General features: G+C 38.8%; 1 protein-coding gene across 5 annotated transcripts; it reads left to right on the top strand.

Moving 5' to 3' along the window:
• The first annotated feature begins 640 nt into the window (after positions 1-640).
• On the top strand, positions 641-23,726 carry EEIG2 (EEIG family member 2). Of its 5 annotated transcripts, none has more exons than XM_072932603.1 (12): positions 680-926; positions 12,942-13,062; positions 13,463-13,492; positions 14,010-14,126; positions 15,285-15,331; positions 17,595-17,701; positions 18,085-18,102; positions 18,230-18,325; positions 18,857-19,058; positions 19,133-19,263; positions 19,647-19,716; positions 21,271-23,726. In XM_072932603.1, exons 1-12 carry the CDS (start codon positions 778-780, stop codon positions 21,323-21,325), a joined length of 1,143 nt encoding a protein of 380 aa, XP_072788704.1. In that variant the 5' UTR covers positions 680-777; the 3' UTR covers positions 21,326-23,726. The 5 variants fall into 5 exon arrangements, with proteins under 5 accessions (XP_030135206.4, XP_072788704.1, XP_072788705.1 ...); XM_072932605.1 differs by having other exon boundaries at positions 745-882; XM_030279346.4 differs by lacking the exon at positions 18,085-18,102 and having other exon boundaries at positions 641-926; positions 21,266-23,726.
• The last annotated feature ends 189 nt before the right edge of the window (positions 23,727-23,915 follow it).

Below are 23,915 nucleotides of genomic sequence, written 5' to 3' on the forward strand. Positions count from 1 at the left end.
GCATTTGCTGGTGTTGAATTATACATTAAACAAGAGAGTCGCCTGTGTGTTGCCGTAATCATCTACGCCACAGGACTGTTCTTAAATGTAAACACAGATGTGTACACTCTCCTTCTCTACAAGACCGTGAGCATCTGTTGCGTGTAGCAGAAGCGGCGTTGGTTGTGAATTACAGGTTGAACGGCTGTACACGATCCTTGTAGGGTTTAAATCATAGCAGAAGGAAACTAAATTCAGAGTTGAAATGTCGACGCCTAAACGATGCTTCGCTATGTTACTGCTGTCTCAATGCCGAGCTGCGAGCAGCGCAGGAGGTTTCCGCTCCCGGGACGCGCCCAGCGGGGTCCGGGGGAGGCGGGGGAGCTGCCGGGCCGGGCTGCACAAGCCCCGCTCGGACGGGGCCGCGGCCACATCGCTGCTGCGGGCACCGTGCGGGGCCGGGCTCCCGTTATTGAACAGCCTTGTTCAAGAGCCTCCGGACTGCTTCGTGGAACCGCACGCCGCCGTGGGAGCCCTCGGCGGCAGCGCTCGCCCATGGCTCCGGCCGGCGCTGCCGGCAGCGGGCGGGGCGGAGGCGGGCGGGTTTGAAAGGGAGGCGCCGGCTGCCATGTAAGCGCTGGCCGGGAGCGCCGCGGCCGGCAGGGGCTGAGCTGGCAGCGGCCGCCGCTCCGGCCCGGCCCGGCCCGGCCCGCCCTCGCCCCGGGCATGGGAGCGGAGCGGAGCAGCGTGGCCGGAGCGGAGCTGCCGCGGGGGCGGCCTCCGGGAAGCCCGTAGCCCATGGCCTTCATCATGATGAAGAAGAAGAAGTTCAAGTTCCGCGTGGAGCTGGAACTGGACGAGCTTTCCTCCGTGCCCTTCGTCAACGGCATCCTCTTCTGCAAGGTGCGGCTGCTGGACGGGGGCAGCTTCAGCGGGGAGTCCTCCCGGTAGGTGCCTGCGGGACTCGCCGGCCGGGCTCTGCCGGGCGGGCCGTGGCCGCCCCCGTCCGACGGGCTCCGCTGGAGCCCGCGTCCCCCCGAGAGCGGGGCAGGCACGGCCGCCCCCGCAGCCCCTCCGCCCGCTCCTTGGCTCCCACGGCGAGCCCGGGGCTCAGCCGGTCCGCGCCGGCGGGCGGGAGCCCGGGGAAAGGAGGGGTGGCTGCCCCGGGGCTCCCGGCGGCTGCGGCCGTGCCGCTCGCCGCTCCCCTCGCCGAAGGGGAAGCTCCTGTGGCACGGCGTGGCACCGGGCAGGCTGGCCGTCTTCTCGTCCCGCCTGCTTTGCCAGCATCAACGGCCAGGGAACACATGTGGTAGCGCTTGGAACTCTTCGTCCGCGTAGCTGCTCGCTGCCTGGAGTCGTAACGTTGTAAAATAAATAATGAGGCTCCTAAACGCGGAGTAACAGAGGAGAGGAATCCCCGAGTGATAGGGATTGTCTCGGAAAAACGTGCCATAATGCCGGAGCTGCTGAGCGGATGGGTAACAGGAGGGGAGAAATTCTTGTCCCGAAGCCTGTAGTCTGAGCTGTCCCCTGTGAGTTATTCGACCTTATTGTTTTATTATTGAACGCTGGCTTGCTGTGTTTCGTTCTGCGAATATTTACATGGAGAGCTAAGTTCCATGGAAAAGTCATCAGTTTTTCCTCTAAGTGCCCAGGTCATGTATTACTGACTTTGTTCATGCTCAGTTCTGCAATGCAAGTGCAAGGCAGGTGTCTTTTTTTCCTATTTCTTTTCCTTCAGTTGTACCTCAGCAATGGAGCAATCATCTGTTGTGGCAGTGGCTCCCCGATAGCAATGGGTAAATAGAGGGCCACTGTATTAATTTTTTCCAAGTACCTGGCAGAGGCAGAAACTTGTCAATAGGAAGGGTGTGTGCTGTGGCTTCAGGTCTGGGGAGAAGGAGATTCCCCTCCCATTACACTTGTTCTTGTTGTATCCATTATTATTTTAGTTTAATATTATTACAAAAAAGATTTACTGGAAAATGTATCATAGAATTATTGGAAAATACAGTAACAAATCCATGAATACTCAGTTATTTTCTTATTAAAATACTGTTGTTACAGAGCTTTCTAAATTATCTGCTTTTGATTCTGTAAATGAAATTAATCAAGGAGAAGGAATAAAAATGGATCTTTGGCCTACAACCTCCTTATTTTAACCATTCCATTATACTAGCATGTATAATTGAAGACAAATTTTTCTTCCGTATGGTTGGAAGTTGTTCAGTTCATCATTCAGTTCTCTGATCTCATTTCGTGTCTTTCTTCAACGTTTTTCTTGTGAGCGACTTCATAAGTAATAGATGATGATAGCAATCATGATTCAGGCACTAATGTGCCATTACTGTCCTACTCCAGCCCTTACTGCCTTGAAGTCATTCCCACAGGCTGACATACATCTTCTGGACAGGATGTCTATTTCCAAGGACTTGCTTTCAACTGAGCAGATGGTTTTGATACTTTATGGTGATCTTCGTCTTTTCTGCCTTGCTGTTTATGATGCTAAACCTAAATGCTTGAAAGCCTACATTCATACCTTTCTGAATGGTTCATTAGAGTAAAATGTGTGTGGTAGGGAAACTGATGTAAAAAATTGTGTTAGAGCTGAAGCTTAGAAATTCTTCCATTTTCTTTTTCTGGGGTTATGGCTTAAAAACTAACAGCAATGGAACATATGCTGGTATGTCAAGGTCCCTGTGAGTGTAACTCATTCCTGCTGGACTGAGAAGTGCTTGGGTGTGCTGGTAGAGTGGTAAAAAATTCTTCTGCAGTGATCCTTTGGTGCCAGTTTAGGGAGTGCCTTTGCTCTTGGCTTAAGAATTAACAGATGAATTTTCAGAGTGGTGATTCAGCAAAGGGCTGAATAAATAAGGAGGAAATTAAGTTAACACCAGAGTGGTTGTATTTCAAAACTTATCAGTTGCAAACTTTCTGATGGCCATAATCTTCTAGTTGCATGCATTTGTTAGTTTCACTGTGAGCTGGCAGTTATATCCCTAGAGAAGTGATCTTTTTAGCTTTAGAAAAGATATTCAAAGAATTCTATTGTTTCAGAAAGTTATAGACAAACTCATTCCAAAAATTTTATAATACAGGAAGAAACTGACTCTGTTTTCCTAGTAGCTTTATTTTTGTTACTGAGGTCTAGTAAACTATAATTATTTTGGGAGAAGTTATGAAGTTCTCAAGTTGGTGTCCATACAGACCAATACCCTGCTGCCTCTTGCCTTCAAAAGTAAAAAAAAAAAAAAAAAAAAAAAAAAAAAAAAGTCCAATCAATAGTCTATAAACCACCCTAACATTATTAGCATTTTATTTCCAAAGCCTATTCACCTATTCACAGAGAAGAATGTCATGAAAACCCAGGGCAGCATGGCTTGGAACAGGGGTTCATGTGTAAGTAGCAAGTTGTCCATGAAAACAGTTTCAGGTGATTGTCTTGTCAGCCCTCTACAGATCATGCTGTATGAATAATTAAAGTCCTGATGCTGCAAGTAATGTGGTACCTTCATCACTGAAGTGAGTTAAAAGAAGACTGACAAAAGTTCAAGCTACTGAAGACTAGTTTTTTTTCATTTCTCAGCTCCTTGCTGAGAAAGAGCTTCCTAAGAAATACATTATAGAGACAGGAGCCATGCTACTGGACACTTGTCACAATCCAGTTACGTTTCTGGCTCCCACAGATGTGTGCCTGAAGTGTAAAGAAATTCTGTGACCAGGTGAAACCAGCATGTATAGTGCAGTACATTGTGATCTGGCTGGTGTGTAAATAGAAACCACATCACTTTGCATTTTTGTTTGCATATCCTTTTTTAGAACTCCAATTAGAAAACTTCTGTTTGAAACATCTCTATGCACATCTGTGAATCCTTACCGTGGGAAAAGAAAATTTTGGATTATGACACTAAAAGTTTAATTACTGGACAAGAATAGCCACTTTTTAAGTAATCTTAGTAGTAGTTTATTTGGTAGTGCCAAATAAAATTTTTATCCAAGGACATTGACCAGCCAAATGATAGCAGTGTTTAAACTGGTAAAAATGTTTGAGAGTTTCTGCAAGAGCAGGACCTTGAAATTCTGGCAGGAATGAATGTGTTATAAGTTTTAACTCTAAACCAGGGAAAACCTTGGAGGGCATTGTGGAGAGGAGGAGGCTCAGTTTAGTTGTTTCAGCAAACTGACAATCAGCCACACAGTATAATTCCTGCCCTCCCCTTTTTGAACTTGCTTTCTAGCATGACTACTGGATCTTTACCATTGTGTTTTAGATGTTGGAAAAAAGGCTGGATTTTCAGCCAGTAGACTGTGGATAGATGCAAAGTTATGCTAACAAACCTCACTTTCATTTAGGAAACTTACCTTGCTTAAGCCTTGTTTCCTGTGTGGCAAGGCATCTTTCTACCTTTCTCTGGGCCAATGACATTAGATCTCTCTTTGAAATTGGATACATTAATACATGTGCAGATTCCAGGACACTGTGTATCTATATACTGTCTGGTCATAAAATGGTGTGCACATAAATGGCAAATGCACCACACAAGGACACAAGATTATTTCAGGACAGAAATTACACCTATGAGTATTTTGAACAGAAAAAAATACTATTTTAAGGTACAGACTTGACTAAATTCTAAGCATATTTATTTGTGGCCATTCTAATGTAGATAGGCTTTCTGCAACTGCCCTCATTCTAACAGGCTGAATCAAAAATTAATTGGTCCCTAGAGCAGATAACTGAGGCTCATAGGCTGAGCTGTTGCTCAATCAGCAGTAAATGAAGAGATGGAATATGAGGAAATCCAAGAAATTTAGGGAATAAGGATCTGATTTCTTGAGGGTGTACTTTCAATGCTCTAGTCATCGACTGAGGCTACAGGAGCTGTAAGCCTGCTAGTTCCATTTTTAGCTTGGTTTCCAGCTGCACCCCACTCAAGAAAAGGACTTGGTTGGTGTGTTCTGACTGCAGCTTTCAGCTTGGTCATATTCCACTTCCTTTCAGATCTGATTTCTGACAATTTAGGCTGCTGATGTTTCCATCTTCTTTCTTTTATACAAGAAGATACTAAAATAAGAAGCTGATTATGATTGCTGTATGTGACAGACAGAGATTCAAAGTGGCCAAGAGCTACAAGCTTTTCATCAAATCATTTTATTTTCCAACAGACTTCAGCAATGTGGGGTTTTTTTATATACCCTCTTGAGTTGTGAGGGGAAGTCTTGAGAGATCATGCATGAATATGTTCCTAATCCTAATAGGTACAGGCTAGAGCATGTAATTGTTTTCTGCAGAAATTGACTTCTTATCTGCCAGATAAGTACTTCTTACTTCTAGTGATGCATGGCCACCTCCTTCTCAACTGTCTAAAAGTGCATCTATTTTTTTTTTTTTTTTGTGACACCAGCAAGTAGGTTTTCTGCCTCACTGGATTCTTCAAGTTGTCTTTTTACCATTCTTTTTCTGATTGCTGCTATTGCATTTGAAAGAGAGAAACTCTCCTGATAGGAACACAGCTTAACTAACTGTGTTTTAAATTACAGTACTTGTTAGAAAAACATAGCTGTCCCATGGAATCACTGTCCCTATCACTCGAATCTTCCTGCATGATGTATGAATCCTGCCAACAGTCTTCAGAGCTGGATAATGCTACTTCTAATAGCTTTTTCAGCTGTAACTGGATTTAAATCTGGGGAACTTGAAACAAAATAAGTTTTCAAGTACTGTGAGGAATATCAGCAGTGGGATAAAAATCCCACCTTGCAATTTTGCAGCTGCTTTTTTCAAATTATTGAATGCCCACTTAATGTTGCCTCAGTTGTGAAGAGATAGTTGGTTAAGCAGCTTTCAGACACTGTCCTCTGTAGGGAGGAAAAGGTAAGGAGAAGTTCTCTACACAAAGTACAACTTTTCTACATGTAGTTTCTTTGTACTTCTCCTTTCATTAATAGTTACAGTAAAATGTATTTAGTGAACTGATTTAAAAATATGGTTGAGAAAAAACAAATAGTTAGAGGAATAAAGAATGTTAGTTTTGAAGGGGTTCATCTTTGGGATACAGTGGAGGAAAACAAAATGTTTGTACAATCTGCTCTTTTCATGGGGTATAACTGGTTATTGCAGATATAAAAAGGGCTCAGTCTTGGGAGACTTCCCTAACTGTAATTTTAAGAACTGATGAGATGTATTAACAGCTAAGATGTCACAAAAAGAAGTTTAAGAAGAAATACATGACAGACATCTGTTAAAGAGGGAGAGACAGTGGAAAAAGCTTTCATGCTTAAGCTGCCTGCCTTATGCAGAGCTGGCACTTGGGTTTAAAAGAGCTGGTGTTGGTTTGGTTTTTTCCCCTGACCTCAGCACAGTACATGAAATACAGTATATTTCTGCCACAAACCTGCCATTTGCAAGCACTATAGCACCTGATTGCCTTCATATTTTAAGGACTATTTCTGTTCATGGAATAATTTAGGGTGAAGGAGAATACCAGAGATCACACAGTCCCGCTGCCTGCTGTAAGCAAGACTAATTTGAGTTGGATCAGGAAACTCAGAGCTTTGTCCTGTCAGCTTTAGAAAATCTGCAATAATGGAGGTGCCAGTTCTTGTAGACAACCTGCCCTGCTGTTCACCACTTTTATTGTGAACATTCTTTCCCTTATTTTACTGGAATTTACCTTGGTTTTGCTTCTGATCCCCTTTCTCTGATCCCCACTAAGTAATGTCTGGCTCCATCTTCTATCTTAGTAGATATGGCTGTAGATGGCAATTAGATCTTCCTTCACCTCGTCATCAGATTGTAAAAATCCCATGTTTCCAAATTCTCCTGCATCAGAAAAGAATTCATCCCTGACTCCAGACCCTCATCTCACACACCCCTGGACTTGCTTCAGTTCATCAGTCTTCTGCCAAGAAGGCCCCAAAACGAAGCACACTGCTGCAGATACAGTCTCAAATGTTCAATTTCCTCTGACTTGCTGACTACACTCTTCTAATGCAGTTTACCCTTCACAGTGCTAATTCCCTTCTAGGTGTCTGCATTTACCTGTAACCAGCAGTTTTGCATCCACAATCAATTTATACATAAGAAGTTGTTGACATGAAATGCTGCTAGTTAAAAATGTAACCTGTTTTATTATGAGTAAAAACATGTGGAATAGAAAACTATTACTCTGTTTGAATTTTGCATGTACTAACAGCAAATTAACTGTGGAGCTGTGCACTGTAAACAAGTGGAGCTCTTCTTGCAGAGCCAGCTGTTTGCTTAGTCCTAAAATTTGTGAACCATTGCAGCTCTGTGTGTAAATTACTTGTTTTGTTCAGTTTTGTAGCAATGCTTAGGAAAAAATGTTTTTGTTGGAGAAAATGCATCATCTTATATGCCTCAGGCATGAGGAAAACAAAATATTAAAGGAAAAGTAAACTGAATTTATTCCTGAATGGAGAAATACATTAAAGCTTTGCATAAGCTTATTGCTACAGCATATATTTTGGAGCTCATGCTCTGGCACTCCAAGTGATGCACTTTTCTATATGAAGCCTAAATTTAGCATTTTGGTTATTGGATAACAATTTAAAATGTAGCTTAGTACTGCTCCAGGACCCTGATGCATGGGTACCTGTATATTTCCCTCAGCTATGACACTGCATGAATTTTACTTACAAGCAGATTTCGGATAGGAGGAGTGCAAGAAGTTATTTGACTCTTGCATGCAAAAGCCTTCTGTGTTAATGTATAGTATAAATGAGAACTCTGTATCCAACAATTCCTTCCTCATACTAAAGACAGCCTAGGAAAGGTTGAATCTTCCAGTACCTGAACCTGAAGCCACTGATAGTATCACTAGACTGTTAGATTGTAGGTTAATGCCTTAATTCCTGTCTGTAAGGTGACACTGGCCTTTGTTAGGTGTTCCAGATTTCTGCAGAAGAAAGATGTTACATATATTAAAAATACATATAAAATATCTATATGAATGGGATATTGCTCCCATTTTAGAAGACTATTTTGTACACTAAAAGTAACTCCAGGCTACTAAGTACTACATTTTTATCAGAAGGACAGAGCTACCTGTATTAACTTTACTCACAGAGGGATCGATCAAAGGAAGCTTTAGGTGATATAAGTCCATTTGCACACCCACAAATGAGTGCAGTCAGCAAAGACAGGGGAGGGTGGAGGGCCTAAAATAATACTCAGCTCCAGCTATTCCCAGTCCTGTCACAGGGACCATCAGGACATCAAAGCCCATCTCCACAAGCCCAGGGACGCACAGGAGGGTGGGGAACTGAAATTATGGGCTTGGACAAGGGGACACCCTCTCTGGGCTTCTCCCAGGGCTGTCCCAGGAGACCCTTAGCCCCATTGTCCAGGCAGGAAACCCACCACGGTGAACTAAAACTATGGCATGTTTTGGACCAAGGGGGATTGCTGTCTATGAGACACATCATGGGATACAAGAGAAGAGGCTTATCATGGGACAGTTTGGGGAGGAACTAAAGGTGGAGGAAGGGATGAGTTTGAGGAACAAATGTGGGGAAAAATAGGGAGTAAAGGGAATAAAGGGCCAGTTGGATGTAAAGAGTTTGCTGGTTGGTGCATTTGTCTAATCTGTTTCTAATTAGTAATGTCTGCTGTATTTTCCTGTTGAAGAACATTGTGACTCTTTCCTGGGGAAGGGCTCTCTATTCAGTGTGCATGATGGGGTGGGAGATGTCTGAGAGCCAGCAACTGGAGTCAAGAGTGTCACAGGGCTGCCAGCAGCAGGAGAGGCCAGAGTGAGCACACTTATGCCATGGCAGTGGGACGGTGGGTCACTGGCCCTGTGTGTCCACCGTGCCAGCAGCTGCCCAGAGACTGTGCGCCAGAGCACTTGGGTCCAGCACCTTGGAGTGTCCAGCTGGGTCACAGCAAATGCCACCCACTGGGGTGGGACGAGCAGTCAGAGATCCCTGTGCCTGCGGTGTCAGCACCTGGAGCTGGGCTGGGAGCAGGTGGGATACCTGGAGCCGCAGCCAGGTCTCTGTCTAGGTCTGCATGGAGCAGCCTCCGTGCTGCTCAGCCCAGCGCTCCCCGGGAACCCTCCTCACCTCGCTGTGCTCACCTCTGACCAGCGCACCTGCAGCAGCCTCGCTTCTCTCAGGCCATCTTATCAACATGACAGTTCTTCTAAAATAAACAAGCAAAACTTAGGTGACTTTCTCATCAGATTACCGGCTTTAAAAGATAATAATATTTTCATTTACCTCATGTAGGGGAAAAGCTGTTTTTTCACAGTATTTACAGTGAGTAGATAACTCATGCTCTGTTCACACGCTGTAAGGTGCATTAGCAAACACCACTGTCTTTGACATAAAGAAGTGTGGTGATCCAGTTGAATCCAAAAGTAGTTCTGGAAGTATTTTCATGTGAATGTAGTGTGATATAAAGCTTGAATGGCATCTTAAAACAAATTATCCCAATTTATTGTTTCTTTGGTGACCAATAAATCTAAAATATTGCACTACAAACACAAGCAGTTTAACATAATCATCCCCATATGGCTAAAGATCCTAAGGCTGTTTAGAATAACTCAGATAAAAACATCAGTAAATTTTCTGATTAATGGAACACAGTCTTTTGGTAAATGTCCACAAGGAGTTTTGGCTTCTTTATTTCAGAGCCTCTCATTCTAAAGCTTTTCCATTTAGCAAGAAGGGATTTTCCCCATGACATTGAAGGTCCTTGAAAGTTATTTATTTTTGCGTTTGTAGCTATTTTCTGGAACAAGCCATTATTCATAGATTTTATCCATATGGAAATGAACAAACAAACTGATGAACATAAACACCTTAAAAAAAAGTCCATAATTTGTTAATACTTCAGGATGAGGAGGTGACAGGATAAGGATTGATTGTCTATTATTTGGGTTTACTTTTTTCTCTGTTGTGTGTCAGAAGAAAAATCCAATACTTTTATTCAACATTTTAAGTGGCAGTTGTGTACAGTATACAAAACATCTACAAATAAGGACTTGATTACAGTTTAAATCTTGCATTTGAAATTGAGTCAATGTAAAATTGTCCCTCAAAAGGAAAAACAGTGATGATAACACATTATACTTTGGAGTAATTTTATCCTACAGTATCTGTTTATTGAATTCATTTTTGGTTACATACTACTCAGAGCATTTATTCAATTACACCAAAGTACTACAGCCTATTATGTATCCCAGTGCATTTTGGTAACTAAGATACATTTTGATTAAGAAAACAAGTGGTTTACTTTGCATGTGGTAAAGTGACGGGGAGGCTCGTAGGAAACTGACTCAGAACGGAAAGCTCTCCCCAGCGTGCAGCAGCACAGCAATAGCTGCCAGAAGTTATCTGGGTTCATTTCCATAGCAGCCAATCAATACAGCTGTTTATTTTCTAAAGGCCTGGCACTTGACTAAGAATCTTATAAATTTAGATATTACTGTTGAAATTAAATGTTCTGATTATTTGACTTTTTTTTTTTTTTTTTTCAGGACAATGGGAATAACTAGATGGTACTCCTCTTTACTAAAAAATTTTCTGAATTAAAATTCATCATTTTTTTAATATAGTGGAATTAGAAGAACTCTTTAGTGGCAATAGGGGCAGTTGGTTTGGTTTTGGTGGGATTTTTTGGGTTTTTTCTTGTTTGTTTGGTTTGCTTTTTTGAAATTGTGTACAAAATTTTCAAATATCTTGTGATTTATATGCCAGTGAAAGAAACTAATTATACTTTTTTTTTCTGGTATCCTTATAAGAAGGAAGCAGAATTCCTGGTTTTGATTTTATTAAAAAAAAAAAAAAATTAGACCATCAGTATCCAGAACTGAAGCCTTTTTACTGCCACTTCTACTTCTTTTTTGTAAATCCTGGCCCGTGATATGAATGGACTGAATCTATCGAAAGCAGAGTGGTTTCATGCTACCTTCCTTACTTGAACCATTATACCCATAGAGTAGTACTAGTATATTGAAATAAATTCAAAATCCTTAAAGGTTCTAAGGATACTTGCATTTCTCAAGCAGATGTTACTTACATTTATCTTGCATTTACAAGCAAAAATACGTTTAATGTTCACTGCATTATCTTTTGCTGCAATGTGAGTGGTCTGGAACACTGTAACTGGAGAATGTGCAGCTGCTTTGACTTTGCTGTAGAGACAGAAGGCTGTTCTGAGAAGCAGAAACAACTTGAACCATTATACTGAGTAGTACAAAGATGTTGGCACATAGCTTTGACTTTATGAGTTTACAAGAACACTTCCAGTGGAAAAAAGTTTCATTATTACTAACTGGAAATGTTACAAAAGCAAAAGCACTCCGAGAACTTAGTGAAATGATGAATAGCAGCAGAAGTGATGGTGTTATTGGTAGAGCCAGTGGTGTCCTGGGTGACAAGGAAAGGGTGGGAAGGATGATGATGACTGCTGTCCTCCTTCTCTAGCAAACAGATGTAATGAGAAAGGATAAAGGATTTTCTGACCTTTATGGATGACAAGTGAACTCTTTCAATTTAGTGGCACTGTTTTATATGTGTCACAAATGTTAGCAGTTATTATCCCTTTTAAGGGTGAATTTCACATGATATCTTCTTGTCTAAGCCTGTTTCAATAGAGATGTAATTATTTGTAATTTGCCTTTTTTGAATTCTTGTTCTTTTGTGCATTCAAACAACTCACATGATAGCAGGATGGAATTCCTTTTTTCCCACAATACAGGAAAGTTTGCAATGTAAAACATCCCAGATAAAGAGTAGATCACGGTGTTTACGGAGCATGTTCCTTCCAGGTCACATGCTTGAATGTGACTCAGTGTTGTATCATCAGAATCTGGTAGTCTGTTCTGGTCATTACACTGACTCATTTTAGGCTGATTTATTCCCACCTTAGGAAGTTGCAGTGCCAGTGAGCCCTGGAGCTGGCAGTCTCACCAGCACAGCAAAGGGAGCTTTTCTGAGCACCCTGCAATTCTTCATTTTTCTATACACGTGATGAACTCTGGCTCCAGCTTTTGCAGAACTGTGGGATTCTATCTGCTAAAGACTTTAAACTGTTTCTTCAATAAGCTGCTGTCAGAAGTTAGTATAAAACATAGGAATTTATGTATTAGGAAAATGGAAGAAGAAAAACGAGAAATATGTTTGTATATGAAGACGGTACTTCCGTGGTTAGACTGATAGAAGAAATTATCAGGTTTTATTTTGTGTTTTAAGATAAGGGGTTTTCTAGTTGTCCTCACTGTGATTTTTTTATTTTGGAATCTGTTCTTGGTCAGAATTACCCAAATAGAATGTGTTCTGTCTGAGCCTTATAAAACGACATTCATAACTGAAAGCATACTTCCTCCTCCCTTTTTTCACTGCATCATACTGTCAGATTGTTATCCTCCTGTGAGAAGCAGATCCCTTCAGATGTGTCAGCTTTTTCACTCAGATGGCAAGCTCACAGTATGTAGCTGCAATTCTCATTTGCCCCAAGTGCATTACTTTGTGTCTGTTACTACGCATCATCTCCTCAAATTTATGTAGTTTTGCTTGTATGCCTCTCCTTTTCTCTGAACTGAAACACTACTTGTCAAAGATGCTATCTTGAGCGCACTGCAAAGCTCAGCAATTTGGGAGACATTGCCTGGGAGCTGATATTCAGGAGGACTTCACTCTCCTGAGCCAAACTGCAGAAATTACACTCTCATTCATTTGAAAAAACACATGGCTGTTGAACTCTTCTGGAGGTCTAATATTGCCTGAAAGGTTTGAAACGGCTATTAGTCATGCTACACTGTTAAGAGCAGAATGGGGGATTATTGTTATAATTCATGCCTGGGACAGCAATTTGCATGAAGTGGCCATTCTACAAGGAGGGGAACCAGTGTTTGTTCTTGATCTGTCTTATTGCAGTGTGTAGTTCTGAGTGTATGTGCAACTAACACTCAGCATGTGCTCTCTACTTGCAGGGAAGTAGTACAGGCAAATTGTGTCCGCTGGAAGAAAAAGTTCTTCTTTATGTGCAAGATCAGTGCCAGTGCCACAACAGGGATTCTGGATACTTGCACTTGCAGGGTGTCTGTACGGAAGGTAAGCAGCTTTTTTTCCCCCTCCTCTCCTCTTTCCTTACTCATTCTTCCTTTGTTTTAATTTTTGAATGTCTGATAAACTTCATAAAGCAAATTTTAGCTGCAACCACATCATGTATTCCTTTAGTCAAAATTTTGTAGTAATCTTATTACTTAGTTTGACTAATTTATTAGGAATTCGCCATTCCTCTCTCCAAGACAACAGTGTCTTGCTGGCCTGCTCCAAAGGCATTATGAGTATTAAGGTCTAAATGACAACAGCATAGTCTAGCAAATGTCTGGGGAGATATTTTAAAATAAAGATTAATACCTGCTTTTCTAAAAAAAAAAAATTAAGAAAAAACCTGAGTTAGTATATTTAATGGCTTAATGGTGTGTCTTTTTTCCTTTTTTTCCCCTAGGAATTAAAAGGAGGAAAGGCATATGCAAAGGTAAATTGAGATGCAGCTGACTTTGCCTACAGATAAGCTTTTCTTTCTTGCCATTTTATGCCCTTTTAAAGTAATTCCAGAATAGTACTTAATACCCATGACTTCATAATGTATATTATAGTGACACAGTGCTGGTTGAACTTTCAATCAGTGTGTTTAATAAGTATGTAACAATGTTATACCACCAAAACTTTTTATCTTTTGGGCTGGTATGCGGAAAGGGTTAGTCAAAGTAAACATTTGCATTAACATATTTATTTATTTATTTACAAATAAATAAAACTCTCCTCATTCTTTTTCTCTCTTGGCACTTTAAATTTTTAACTGAAAATATAACTATGCTGAATTTTACCCTCTGGGTTTGTTTTCTGCTCTTTTGCCTCGGTCCATTCCCTTAAATGGGCATTCTCGTATACATATTTGAAAGAAACTGCTATTGAGTGGTACTCAATTAGTAATTAGCAAGTACCTTCATTTAGCCAAATACTTACTACTAATTGACATTTTCTCTTAACAGCTGGGATTTGCAGATCTAAATCTAGCAGAATTTGCTGGATCAGGAAATACCACTCGTCGCTGTTTACTGGAAGGTTATGATACCAAAAATACAAGACAAGACAACTCCATTCTGAAAGTAATTTCTTTCCTTTATCATACTTAAAGTAATAAAGCAGAGAACAAGTGCTATTATTGAGCACTTAATGAAATTTAAAACTTATTTGCTGAACCTCTTTTTGGAAGGAAAGCTATTTGAAGTAAAACCAAAACTGTTGTTTAGAAACAATCATTAAAATCCATACAGTCAAAAATATAATTTGCCCTATCTTTGAAATGGAGCTGGACAGCTGTAAAAGAAAAGCTTTTAAGAGGTGTTCCTAGTCTAAGGGGAGCTGAAAAATGAACACATTAATGTAGGGTATCTTCAAGACTGGGCAACCTTCTGTGTGTCTTTGAGAGTGAATCTATTAGTTGGCTTATATATGTACAAGCCACCTTCAATACCTCTGTGACTCATGGGATTTTCTTGTTTTCTATTTGATAATAATCACTGTAACAGTTGGGGAGAATTCTTGCAAGACACCCACTCCGACATCCTCTTCCCTTAGTCCAGAGAGTTAAAATAACTGAATAAGCCCCATAAACCTAAAAATAATTATGCTGTGATTGTTTCAAGTAATTTTTTTTTTCCCTACCGGGACACTGGGATTAATTTTCCACATTGTTCAGCATACAGTCTGTGCATGGACTTTCTGATCTGACACTCACAGACTGTTCAGAACACTTGTAATGGATGGCTTTGGCCTGCCTAACAAGCCTTCAATGCACTGTGTCCTATAGTTTGTTTACCCTGTGTGCTTTTGCTGTCTCTGATGTTAGCACAACCCACACTGAGAGCCAGCAGTTTGCTGAACCCTCAGCAAAGAACATACTTCAGCACCCACTGGTCTAAACAATGTTCTGTTTGATCATTCAGGTTTTAGGTTTCTTGGCTTTGTTTTTCTCTTGAAGCCATCTTAATTATTAATAATTCTAAGATTCTCCTTGATATATGTGTCTTTTTCAGAATCTTGTACGTGTAACTATGTTACTTTAAATGGTATTTTGTGTTGTTTATATGCCTAAGAGAAACAATGTAGTTTTTTTCCTGTGTGTTTATTTGCCCGTGTGATTATGGCATTTTATTTTCATTAAATATAACATTTGTGGCAAATATAACTTATTTTCATGACCACGTATGTGTCACAAACAATTTTGTTTTTCTGATGGTGGATTCTGTTTTCTTAATGTGTAGGTTTTGATCAACATGCAGCTGATGTCTGGAGACCCATGCTTTAAAATGTAAGTTTGTAAAAAATTGCTGTGGGGTGATGTTTTGATCGTACATTCCATGTTGAGAATTACACTTCTAATTTGTGTTTTTACATTTCTCCAATCGGGCAAAAGTATCAAAAAAAAAAAAAAAAAGCCACAAAAAATGGAATGGTAGCTGAATAACAATAACATGGTAGAACTGCCAGTAGAAGTGTCATAGTTCTTGATGTTGGGTACTTAGTATCAAGCACAGAATATTCACCTGTACATCTGTAATGCAAAAAAATAAACCACTTCAGGGAAACTGTTCCTGCAGCAACTTTATATAAATATACTTAGTACAGGGTGATCTGACTAATACTTATGTCTGGAAAATGTACTGCTATACCTTTTATTCACAAGTGTCAGATGACTTTGAAATATTCATCTGCAAAAAACCCCCAACAGAAGAATAATATGACTTAGTACAAGAGAAAGCACTTACAAATATTTACTTAGCAAAGACATTATGCAGCTTAGTAAAAGATGCAATAGGTAACATCTGAGGGGCAGGTAGCTAGGAAAATTCACTGCTATAAATTGAGGATTCTTTCATCTGTAGTTAAGGAAGTATAATAGTTGTGCTGTGGTTTGGTACCAGTCTTGCTTAGGTGATTCTCCACAGCACTCTTCAATATCCCCTTGCACCACTAAAAGTTCTTTCTTTTCTCTTCTATTAACCTTTAATGAGAAGAACAGAACACTGAACAACTGTACAATCTCATCTTGTGCTTACTGAATAAATAGCATAGAGGGTATTATCAGAATTTGTCTGATTGGGCAAAATTTTTCTGTATCCCAAGTTACTTAGAACCTCTTTTACATCTCTAGAAGTGATAAACAATTCCTCAAAGGCAACTAATCATTAGTCCTGGATACTAACAAAGCAGTGTATTAATTTTTTACTGCCTAGCACTGAAGGAGTTGAAATTAGAACCTAAATAGCTTTCTGGATTCCTAGGAAAAAATCTCTTACTTAAATTATTCAGACTTGGCATTTTCTTCCAAACTGGTGATATAACCATTTCCTGGAACACAAACTTTCAACACAAACAGAACAAACAATTTATCTATTCCAGATGTCCTTTGTAGAAGGAAAAATAAACCTTAAAACAGTTTCACCATCTGGCATATTTTATTCATATTTTATGAAGAAGCCTAGAAGGCTTGGTGTTTGATCTGGGATGACATCCCTGAAGTCATTCCGTTCTTGCTTTCAAATATATGTTATGCAGATAAATTCACAAAGGCACTGAAGTGCTTTTTTCTTTCTCTCTTTACTTTCAAACATAACCTAAAAGAGGCTGTGTTACTCTACATGAAGACAGTGACTAATTTATTGACTATGTCAAATCTAAAAATGTCAACAAATACCCATTTGTATGCAGGCCATCAGTTTGTTCCCAACATAGAAAATAACAAAGTATTAAATAACATCTTGAAATGTATTTTGGTTGTATTTGCTTGCAAGAGACTGCTTGTACTTTGTCATTTTCTAATTAGTTTATTTTGCACTAGCAAAACACAGACTAAGAGGTTTAATAATTTACTAAGATCTCTCTTTGGGTCTTGGTATTAACTCAATGAGCTTTATTAAAAACTTTTAATATTGAACCAAAATTTAAACTATGTCATACATGATGCTTTCTAATTTTGTAGAAGGTAAAATTTAGAATGCAATACATGGAGATGGTGCCATAGGCTCCTTTATTAATTGTGAGGGTTATCAGCCCAGAATAATTTCCTACTCTATGACAGGGAAGAAACAAAGCCAGGATTGTGTCACAGCACAGAGGCCAACTTGGCCAACTGTTGTGCACATTGCAGGTTTTTTTTTATACTTATCACCTTTTAATGTATTCCTTCAAGTACTGAATTACATATATTCTTAGCGTGTAAACTATCCTGTGATTCATACACTTAAAAAAATAAGAAACAACTTCAAATTAAAGACATATCACTCCACCAATCATCAGGAAAGGAAGAGCCTTTCCCAGGATCCCCAGAAGCCTGAGGGCTGAGCAGATTGATTATGTAAAATGTCCTTAAGCTCAATAGCAAAAACTTCTTTTTTTTTTTTTTTTTATTTTCCTTAATGGGGGACTAGGCAGCATGTTTGCTGAAAAGAACTGTAGGTCTGTTAACTTGATGCATAGTATGAATGATGCCAGAATATCTGAAAGAAAACTATGTGTTGATCATTCTGGAGGGATTACAAGTACAGCAAATCTTAATCACCTTTTTCTTGCAGGCCTCCTTCCACAGCAACATCTATAGCAATTGCTGGAGAATCAGAGTCTTTGCATGAAGACAGGAAAGGTGGAGAAAACTTAAAAGTAGCACATTTGGGTATAGCAGGTATAGAATAATGCTCTTAATTTTTCAATGCTTGTATAACTGTCACATAGTTTCAAGATGCTCAAAATACTACAAATCTGAAAGGGATGCTGACAGTAGGCATGCAAAGGAACCTTCTTACATGGCTTGTGAGCTTCTGCTTCAAACACAGCTGAAGTTTTTAAGCAGATTAGCTTTCAGAGAGAAAACATCTGGCCCAACATTCTACTATGATACTGGAGAAAGAATGATCATCTCATTAATATTGACACTAGACAAATCTACAACCACATTTCATACATATCTATCTAACCCAATGGTAGTCTCTGTTTTGCTCAGATACATATTATGATTTTTATTTTTTAAAGAATGTATATTAATTAACATGCATGGTATTTTTGCAGCACTTGAATCTTCAAAAGGTTTGTAGAAAATCAGAATCAAATCTCTAATCCCTCTGGGAAATGACTTTTGACTCTAATCAAGATTACTGGCAAAGTAGCAATAAAGTTGGCTTTAGGAACACTGTGTGACTTGCCCATGTTGCAGATGTCTCATCAAAGAGTGCCTCAGTCCCAGATGAACTTGGTGCATGTGGACACTCCAGAACATCAAGCTATGCAAGTCAGCAATCAAAACTGTCAGGTAGCTGTTCACAATTTTGTCATGAGTTGTCGGGGATTATTTTTCTTTCATTGGCTTAGACAGTCGAAAATAAGTTTATGTTTTGAAAACGGTTTGCATTAAAAGCTTTTTCCAAGAAGTTTCAGGTGTGGCAACAGTAACATATTTTCCCTCTTAAAATTTATTGGATTCACTGGATCATCTCTTCATATGCAAGACTTTTTGCCTTTCTTCCCTCCAATTAACATATCTGAATTAGATTTTTACCTCTTCCATGAGTAAAAAAAATGGAGACTTAGCTCTAAAAGCTGAAGGGGATGATATTTGTCATTCTAATTGTTCTGATATAAACAGGAATTACTTAGAACAAAAAGAAAATGGCAAGTGCTAGAATACAAAATCTGAAGTCAGTTTCTAGTTGATATATGCACATACATTCATAAGGCTTTTGAAAGTCCCTTTATATGAAGACAAAACACAAATTCTGCTTTCAGGATGGACCTGGCCTGTCAAGAACATACCTAACCCATCTCTCCTGCATTTTCCCAACAGGATATAGTACATGTCATTCTAGATCATCCAGTCTGTCTGAACTCTGCCACAGGAGAAACACCTCAGTGGGGAGTACCTCAGTGGGAAGTACCTCAACAGGAACTGGAAGTATTCTAGAGCCGTGTGAAGAGACTGAGCCAAAAGTAACTGAAGCTGATATTGATACATCTACTGAAGATGCACCACCAGAAAAACAAAGCAGGTATGCTTAATCTGACAACCTTATCTAGCACAAGTAAATTATCATGTGTAAGAGCCTAAATATATTTATTTCAGCAGACATCCTGTAAAGCAAGACTCTGTGGAGTCACAGCTGAAGAGGGTTGATGCCACTAGAGTTGATGCTGATGATATAGTTGAAAAAATACTCCAGAGTCAAGACTTCAGTTTAGACTCCAGTGCAGAAGGTATGGATATAAATAAGGAAGCTTACGGACAATTTATGTACCTTACAGGCCTTAGGAAAGCCCACTCCCTTCACAGTCCCTGTTGTTTGTATTCGTAAGGACTGTGCTACATTTTCTACTTTATCATAGCTACCAGATATTGAAAATACCCTTACATGACTCAGGGAGCTTTCCCAGATGATTACTTTAAGCCCAAAAGAGCAGGTGCAAATCTGTGACAAAAGTACTTCCTCCAACGTACACCATGTAGGAGTTGGTTCTTCATTACCTAAAGTATTTGCATCTGAAAGTGCCAGCTGCAAAACGGGTAGATTTAAAATTACTTGGATTTAGCTAGGACAACATTAAACAAAGCTAACATATTTTAATCATTTGCCTTTTAGAAGAAGGTTTAAGATTATTTGTGGGCCCTGGTGGAAGCACTTCTTTTGGAAGCCACCATCTACCTAACAGGTATGTAGTCTGAACAGCTAATCCATAGGCAATACAAAATAAAAATGCATCTTCTACAGCAATCATTCTATATCTACATTCTTGACCTTTGTATCTTTCTATTCTGTATCATTTACAAGCAACAAAAGAGCAAGATTGTCAATTTTTAAAATAGGACACATAGATTAGTTCCAAAACAGAACTGATGTGTCAGCCATAAGAATTATAACTTTCAGAGTTTCTGAAGAGTCTCAGTTCCAAGGTTTTCAGATACGAGCAATGTTTCAGTATGGACACAGGAAACAGACACAGGTTTCAAATGGGAGCTCTACAGCCTTATTACATTACTCTGGCTTGGGAAGAAAATTTTAAGTGTTTTACACATCTGCCTTTACAGTATCAAACTGTTAGGTGTTCCTGATAACACGCCTCATTTTCTTCAGTTTAGTTTTCCTCACAAATCCTATTTCTATTTGTTACATTACTTGTTTCAATGGCTTGCTCATCTTTCAACTATTTGCAGCCCTAAACTCTTTTGATAATCTGCTTCAGATTATTTTATTGTTTAGAACCAGAGACCTTTTTTTCTTCTCTAAAATTTCTTCAAATACCCTGATATATGACTTGACCTGAATGTGTTAATCTTCAGATGAGAAACCATGAACACCAGGCAAGAATATGTTCTAATACTGTGCTTCTGCAGTCCAATGTAACTCAATTTTATAGCTGAAGAAATCAGAATAGCCTCAGTATTTCAGCAATTACTATGGACTTAGATATAAAGGCAGTTGATAATATATTGAAAGGCATAAAATAATTGCATTTTATATGTGCATGTAATACTAATGGTTAAATTAATTAGCTCATCTGCAAACTGAGCACACCAATACTTGTCTAGGATCACGCGAAAGGGTACAGAACACACTCCTGTAGCACACAGAGATCTGTCCTAATGCAGCTGCCAGAAGAGTCCAGGCATAATACTGTACTAAGGCAGAGCTTGCCCTGTTACTTTTTTACACAGTATTGCAATTTCCTGGGGAAAACCAGGCACTGTGGGCTGTCAGGTGGGAGGTGAGAGAGTTTTGTTTACAATTCAGAGAGAACAAAAGACTGAATACATTTTTCTTGTATCTTAATGTAAGATGACAATCACTTTCTGGGGTTTTTAGGCACATTAATCTGTTTATATATAAATGTATATAAAGAGTATTAGCTGCATATGATATAGCTGTGGGCATGGGTACCCTAAATGTGATGTTTAAGAAATTCTAGTGAAGTCCGACAGTAACTTTTTGTTCAGTAACACTGATCTTTGTTCATTTTGATTGTAGTACAAAAAAATCTCTTTAGCGCATTAAAGTGTAGGTGACTCCATGGCATGTTAATAATGACAAATATTTTCTACCCTCCACATTTAGCTGGTTAGGTATTTGCTGTTTGGTTGGTTTTGTTTTTTGGGAGGGGTGTTGGTTGGGTTGTTTAAACAATACACTTGCTGATAGGTGATTCTTGCTATTTAACTTCCATTTAAATTAACACTGAAAACTAACTTTTTTCAAACTTTCAGAGCAGGATCTGGAGCATACGAGCAGGTGGTGATAAAACGGTAAACTGGAATGTCAAATGAGGAAAACTTGGAGCTCTGGTGTTGATACTTCCAGTATTGTTTGCTCTGCTGCAAGAGCTGAGAAAGACAAAATAAACTCAATATGATCTTTTTCTGAAGAGCAGTAGAATGCCTCTTGCTCATAGAGCATCATCTTCTGTGGTATGAAGAAAATGTTTAGCTATGTGTACCTTGTGAGAGCACTTGGACTGGTTTTGTAAGCTCTGTCTGATGTTGGTGGAGTTAATTTCTGTGAAACATCTGTGGAAGCATGTCCCATTTCAATATTTTATGTAAGAGATCACTTGCAGTGATGGACTTTGTTTGTAATGTTCTTTTTAAAGAAACTTATGGAAGTTGGTCTTAAAAGAACCTGAAAAGAATAATTACTGAATTTGATCCTACATGCTGTTTTAGTTTTACAGAAGCTAATTACTCCTATCAAGTCAGTTTTTATCAGGTCAAAGTTATGGCCTCCAAAAAAAAACAGGCCAGCTCTATTTCAACATAACCAAAATCTTTTAAGAGTACTGAGCACAACTTGAACAGAAGAGGCAAATGTCATCTACATGTAAAACAAACCCCCAAAACTAAATAGATCTAAACCAGCCACTGTAAATTAAGGCTACAGGTTTAAATGCATCGAATGTGACTTTTTTTTGTTCAAGTGATGAAAAAGGTGGGATTCCACACCAAAACACTAAGGCACAATAGTGTTTTATTAAGAAAGCTGCCTTGATTGTTAAATCTGGGGTTCAGCAGCTGCTCCCACAGAAACTCACTTTGATAATTCATGAATATTGAGATTCAATGGGATGGTACTGTTTACAAACCTAGTCAGTAGTTTACTACCACTTAGTTTTTCAAATTGTTGTTTAATCCTTCACAGTCAGTGCTTTGCTTGTGTTTTGAATGTGCCTTGCGGGATTGGGGGTGTACAGGGAGACCAAATCATTTACTAAGGAATTAAAGCTTTAAAACTAGGTAAACATCTATATATACTACTATTAATATAACTTGTTAAGAGAAGCACTTTATTGTAGACATACTCTGCACACTGAAAAAGTCAGTGTGCAACAGCTTTGCTGAACACTTCTTCTTTTGCTATCTGTCCACTGTTACATTAGGTCAATGTACTGTACTTAAATTTGCACAAGCAGTGATTTGCCTGACAGGCAAGAAAGAGCTCTTTAAGTTTTCATTAAGAATATGAAAGAATCCATTTTTAAAGGGATGTGTTGGATGACAAATAGGTGTAATTAATTGTAAACTGTAAATTACGTTTTTGGTTTTTTTTAATTTAGTGGTACTGTTTATCAGATAAGGCCTGGAATAAGTAGAAATAGTGTCACCATTTTTGAAAGCTCAGAATGCTTCAAATTTTGCTCAGAGTGATGTTTGACACCTTTTCATTGATGTAAAAGTAGGCCACATTTAATAGATTAAATTAGCAAAAGCAGACTTTGTTTGCCAGAAATCCATAGCAGAATTATTAAATTTTTATTTGTATTTTAAACTAAATTTCAGCATTCAAAGCTAGAATGCTGTTATGGAAAATGATAATTTGAGCTGTTTCTCAGTTTTGGTACTTGCATACTTTTATTTCTACTGTTAATTTTAATCTCTTTAGAGTGTCTAACTAGGTAAAAGAATTAATACAAAGATTCTATTTTAGCTGCTTTTAATAGAAGTGTGGTATTATCAGTTTCTGTTCTCCACAGGAATTTTAAACAGAAACTACTCAACTGCTGGTATACAACTCTCTCTCAGAACATGATAGTCTCCTTTCCTGTTATATAACTAATACCAAAAAAATCTCATTGCAAGCAAAAGATGCCAGAAACTTGAATACATTCTTTGCTTTCAGTACTATTTGACACTGCTATATTTGGTGACAAATCCATTAAAACTAGTAGTAGTTAAATGGAAGCTTACTTACATTTACTAGGAAAACTACATGTAGTTTGAGGAAAACAGACTTTTAAAAAATACTGTACAGCTGCTTATGTAATTCTCAAGGGAATTTCCATAGCATTTTATGTTAAACAACACATCTGATGGGCATAGATTAGATTATTTGTTTACTAGAAACAGTACTTTGTTGCCTGAGCAGATCTTTTAAATAATAGGGAATTTGACACAGAAATCCAGCTTTTCATAAAACTGTATGTTAGTAATTTGTTCTTCTGACTTGACTTAAAACTCTTCATGAAGTGATAATCTAATTGTGCATCATGCAAGTGGAACATAATCTTCACACCTAGGTGCTGTATTTTCTTTTCTGTAAACTATGTTGTATGGAATACTGGAGACTTCCCTGTTGTAAACTGTTTGGGATGTACTGGTGGATGATGTGGTTTTTTAACTGTATTTGAATAAAAATCTCTCAGACATTCAATAAACTCATGTCTTCAGCTTGGAATCCATTTCCAAAAAATTGTCGCTTTTTTTTTTTAATGTAAAAAATTACAAACTTAACTGGAAGTTTGAGTCTGTTTCAGTTTCTCTTCAATTTAAGGAGTTCTTTGTATAATGCTTTGCTTTTTTTCTGCTTCTGTGTTGTCACAAAGTGACATCCATATTATCAGGAAAATGTGTCATTTAGATCCCA

This window comes from Taeniopygia guttata, chromosome 8, assembly GCF_048771995.1.
Source record: "Taeniopygia guttata chromosome 8, bTaeGut7.mat, whole genome shotgun sequence".
NCBI lineage: Eukaryota > Metazoa > Chordata > Aves > Passeriformes > Estrildidae > Taeniopygia > Taeniopygia guttata.

Bases quoted from the DNA above. Each gene is read 5' to 3' on its own strand.
- EEIG2 (XM_072932603.1), top strand. From the start codon at position 778: ATGGCCTTCATCATGATGAAGAAGAAGAAGTTCAAGTTCCGCGTGGAG. The intron at 14,127-15,284 runs GTAATTTCTTTC...CTTAATGTGTAG, and splicing joins AAGACAACTCCATTCTGAAA to GTTTTGATCAACATGCAGCT. The intron at 19,059-19,132 runs GTATGCTTAATC...TATTTATTTCAG, and splicing joins CCACCAGAAAAACAAAGCAG to CAGACATCCTGTAAAGCAAG.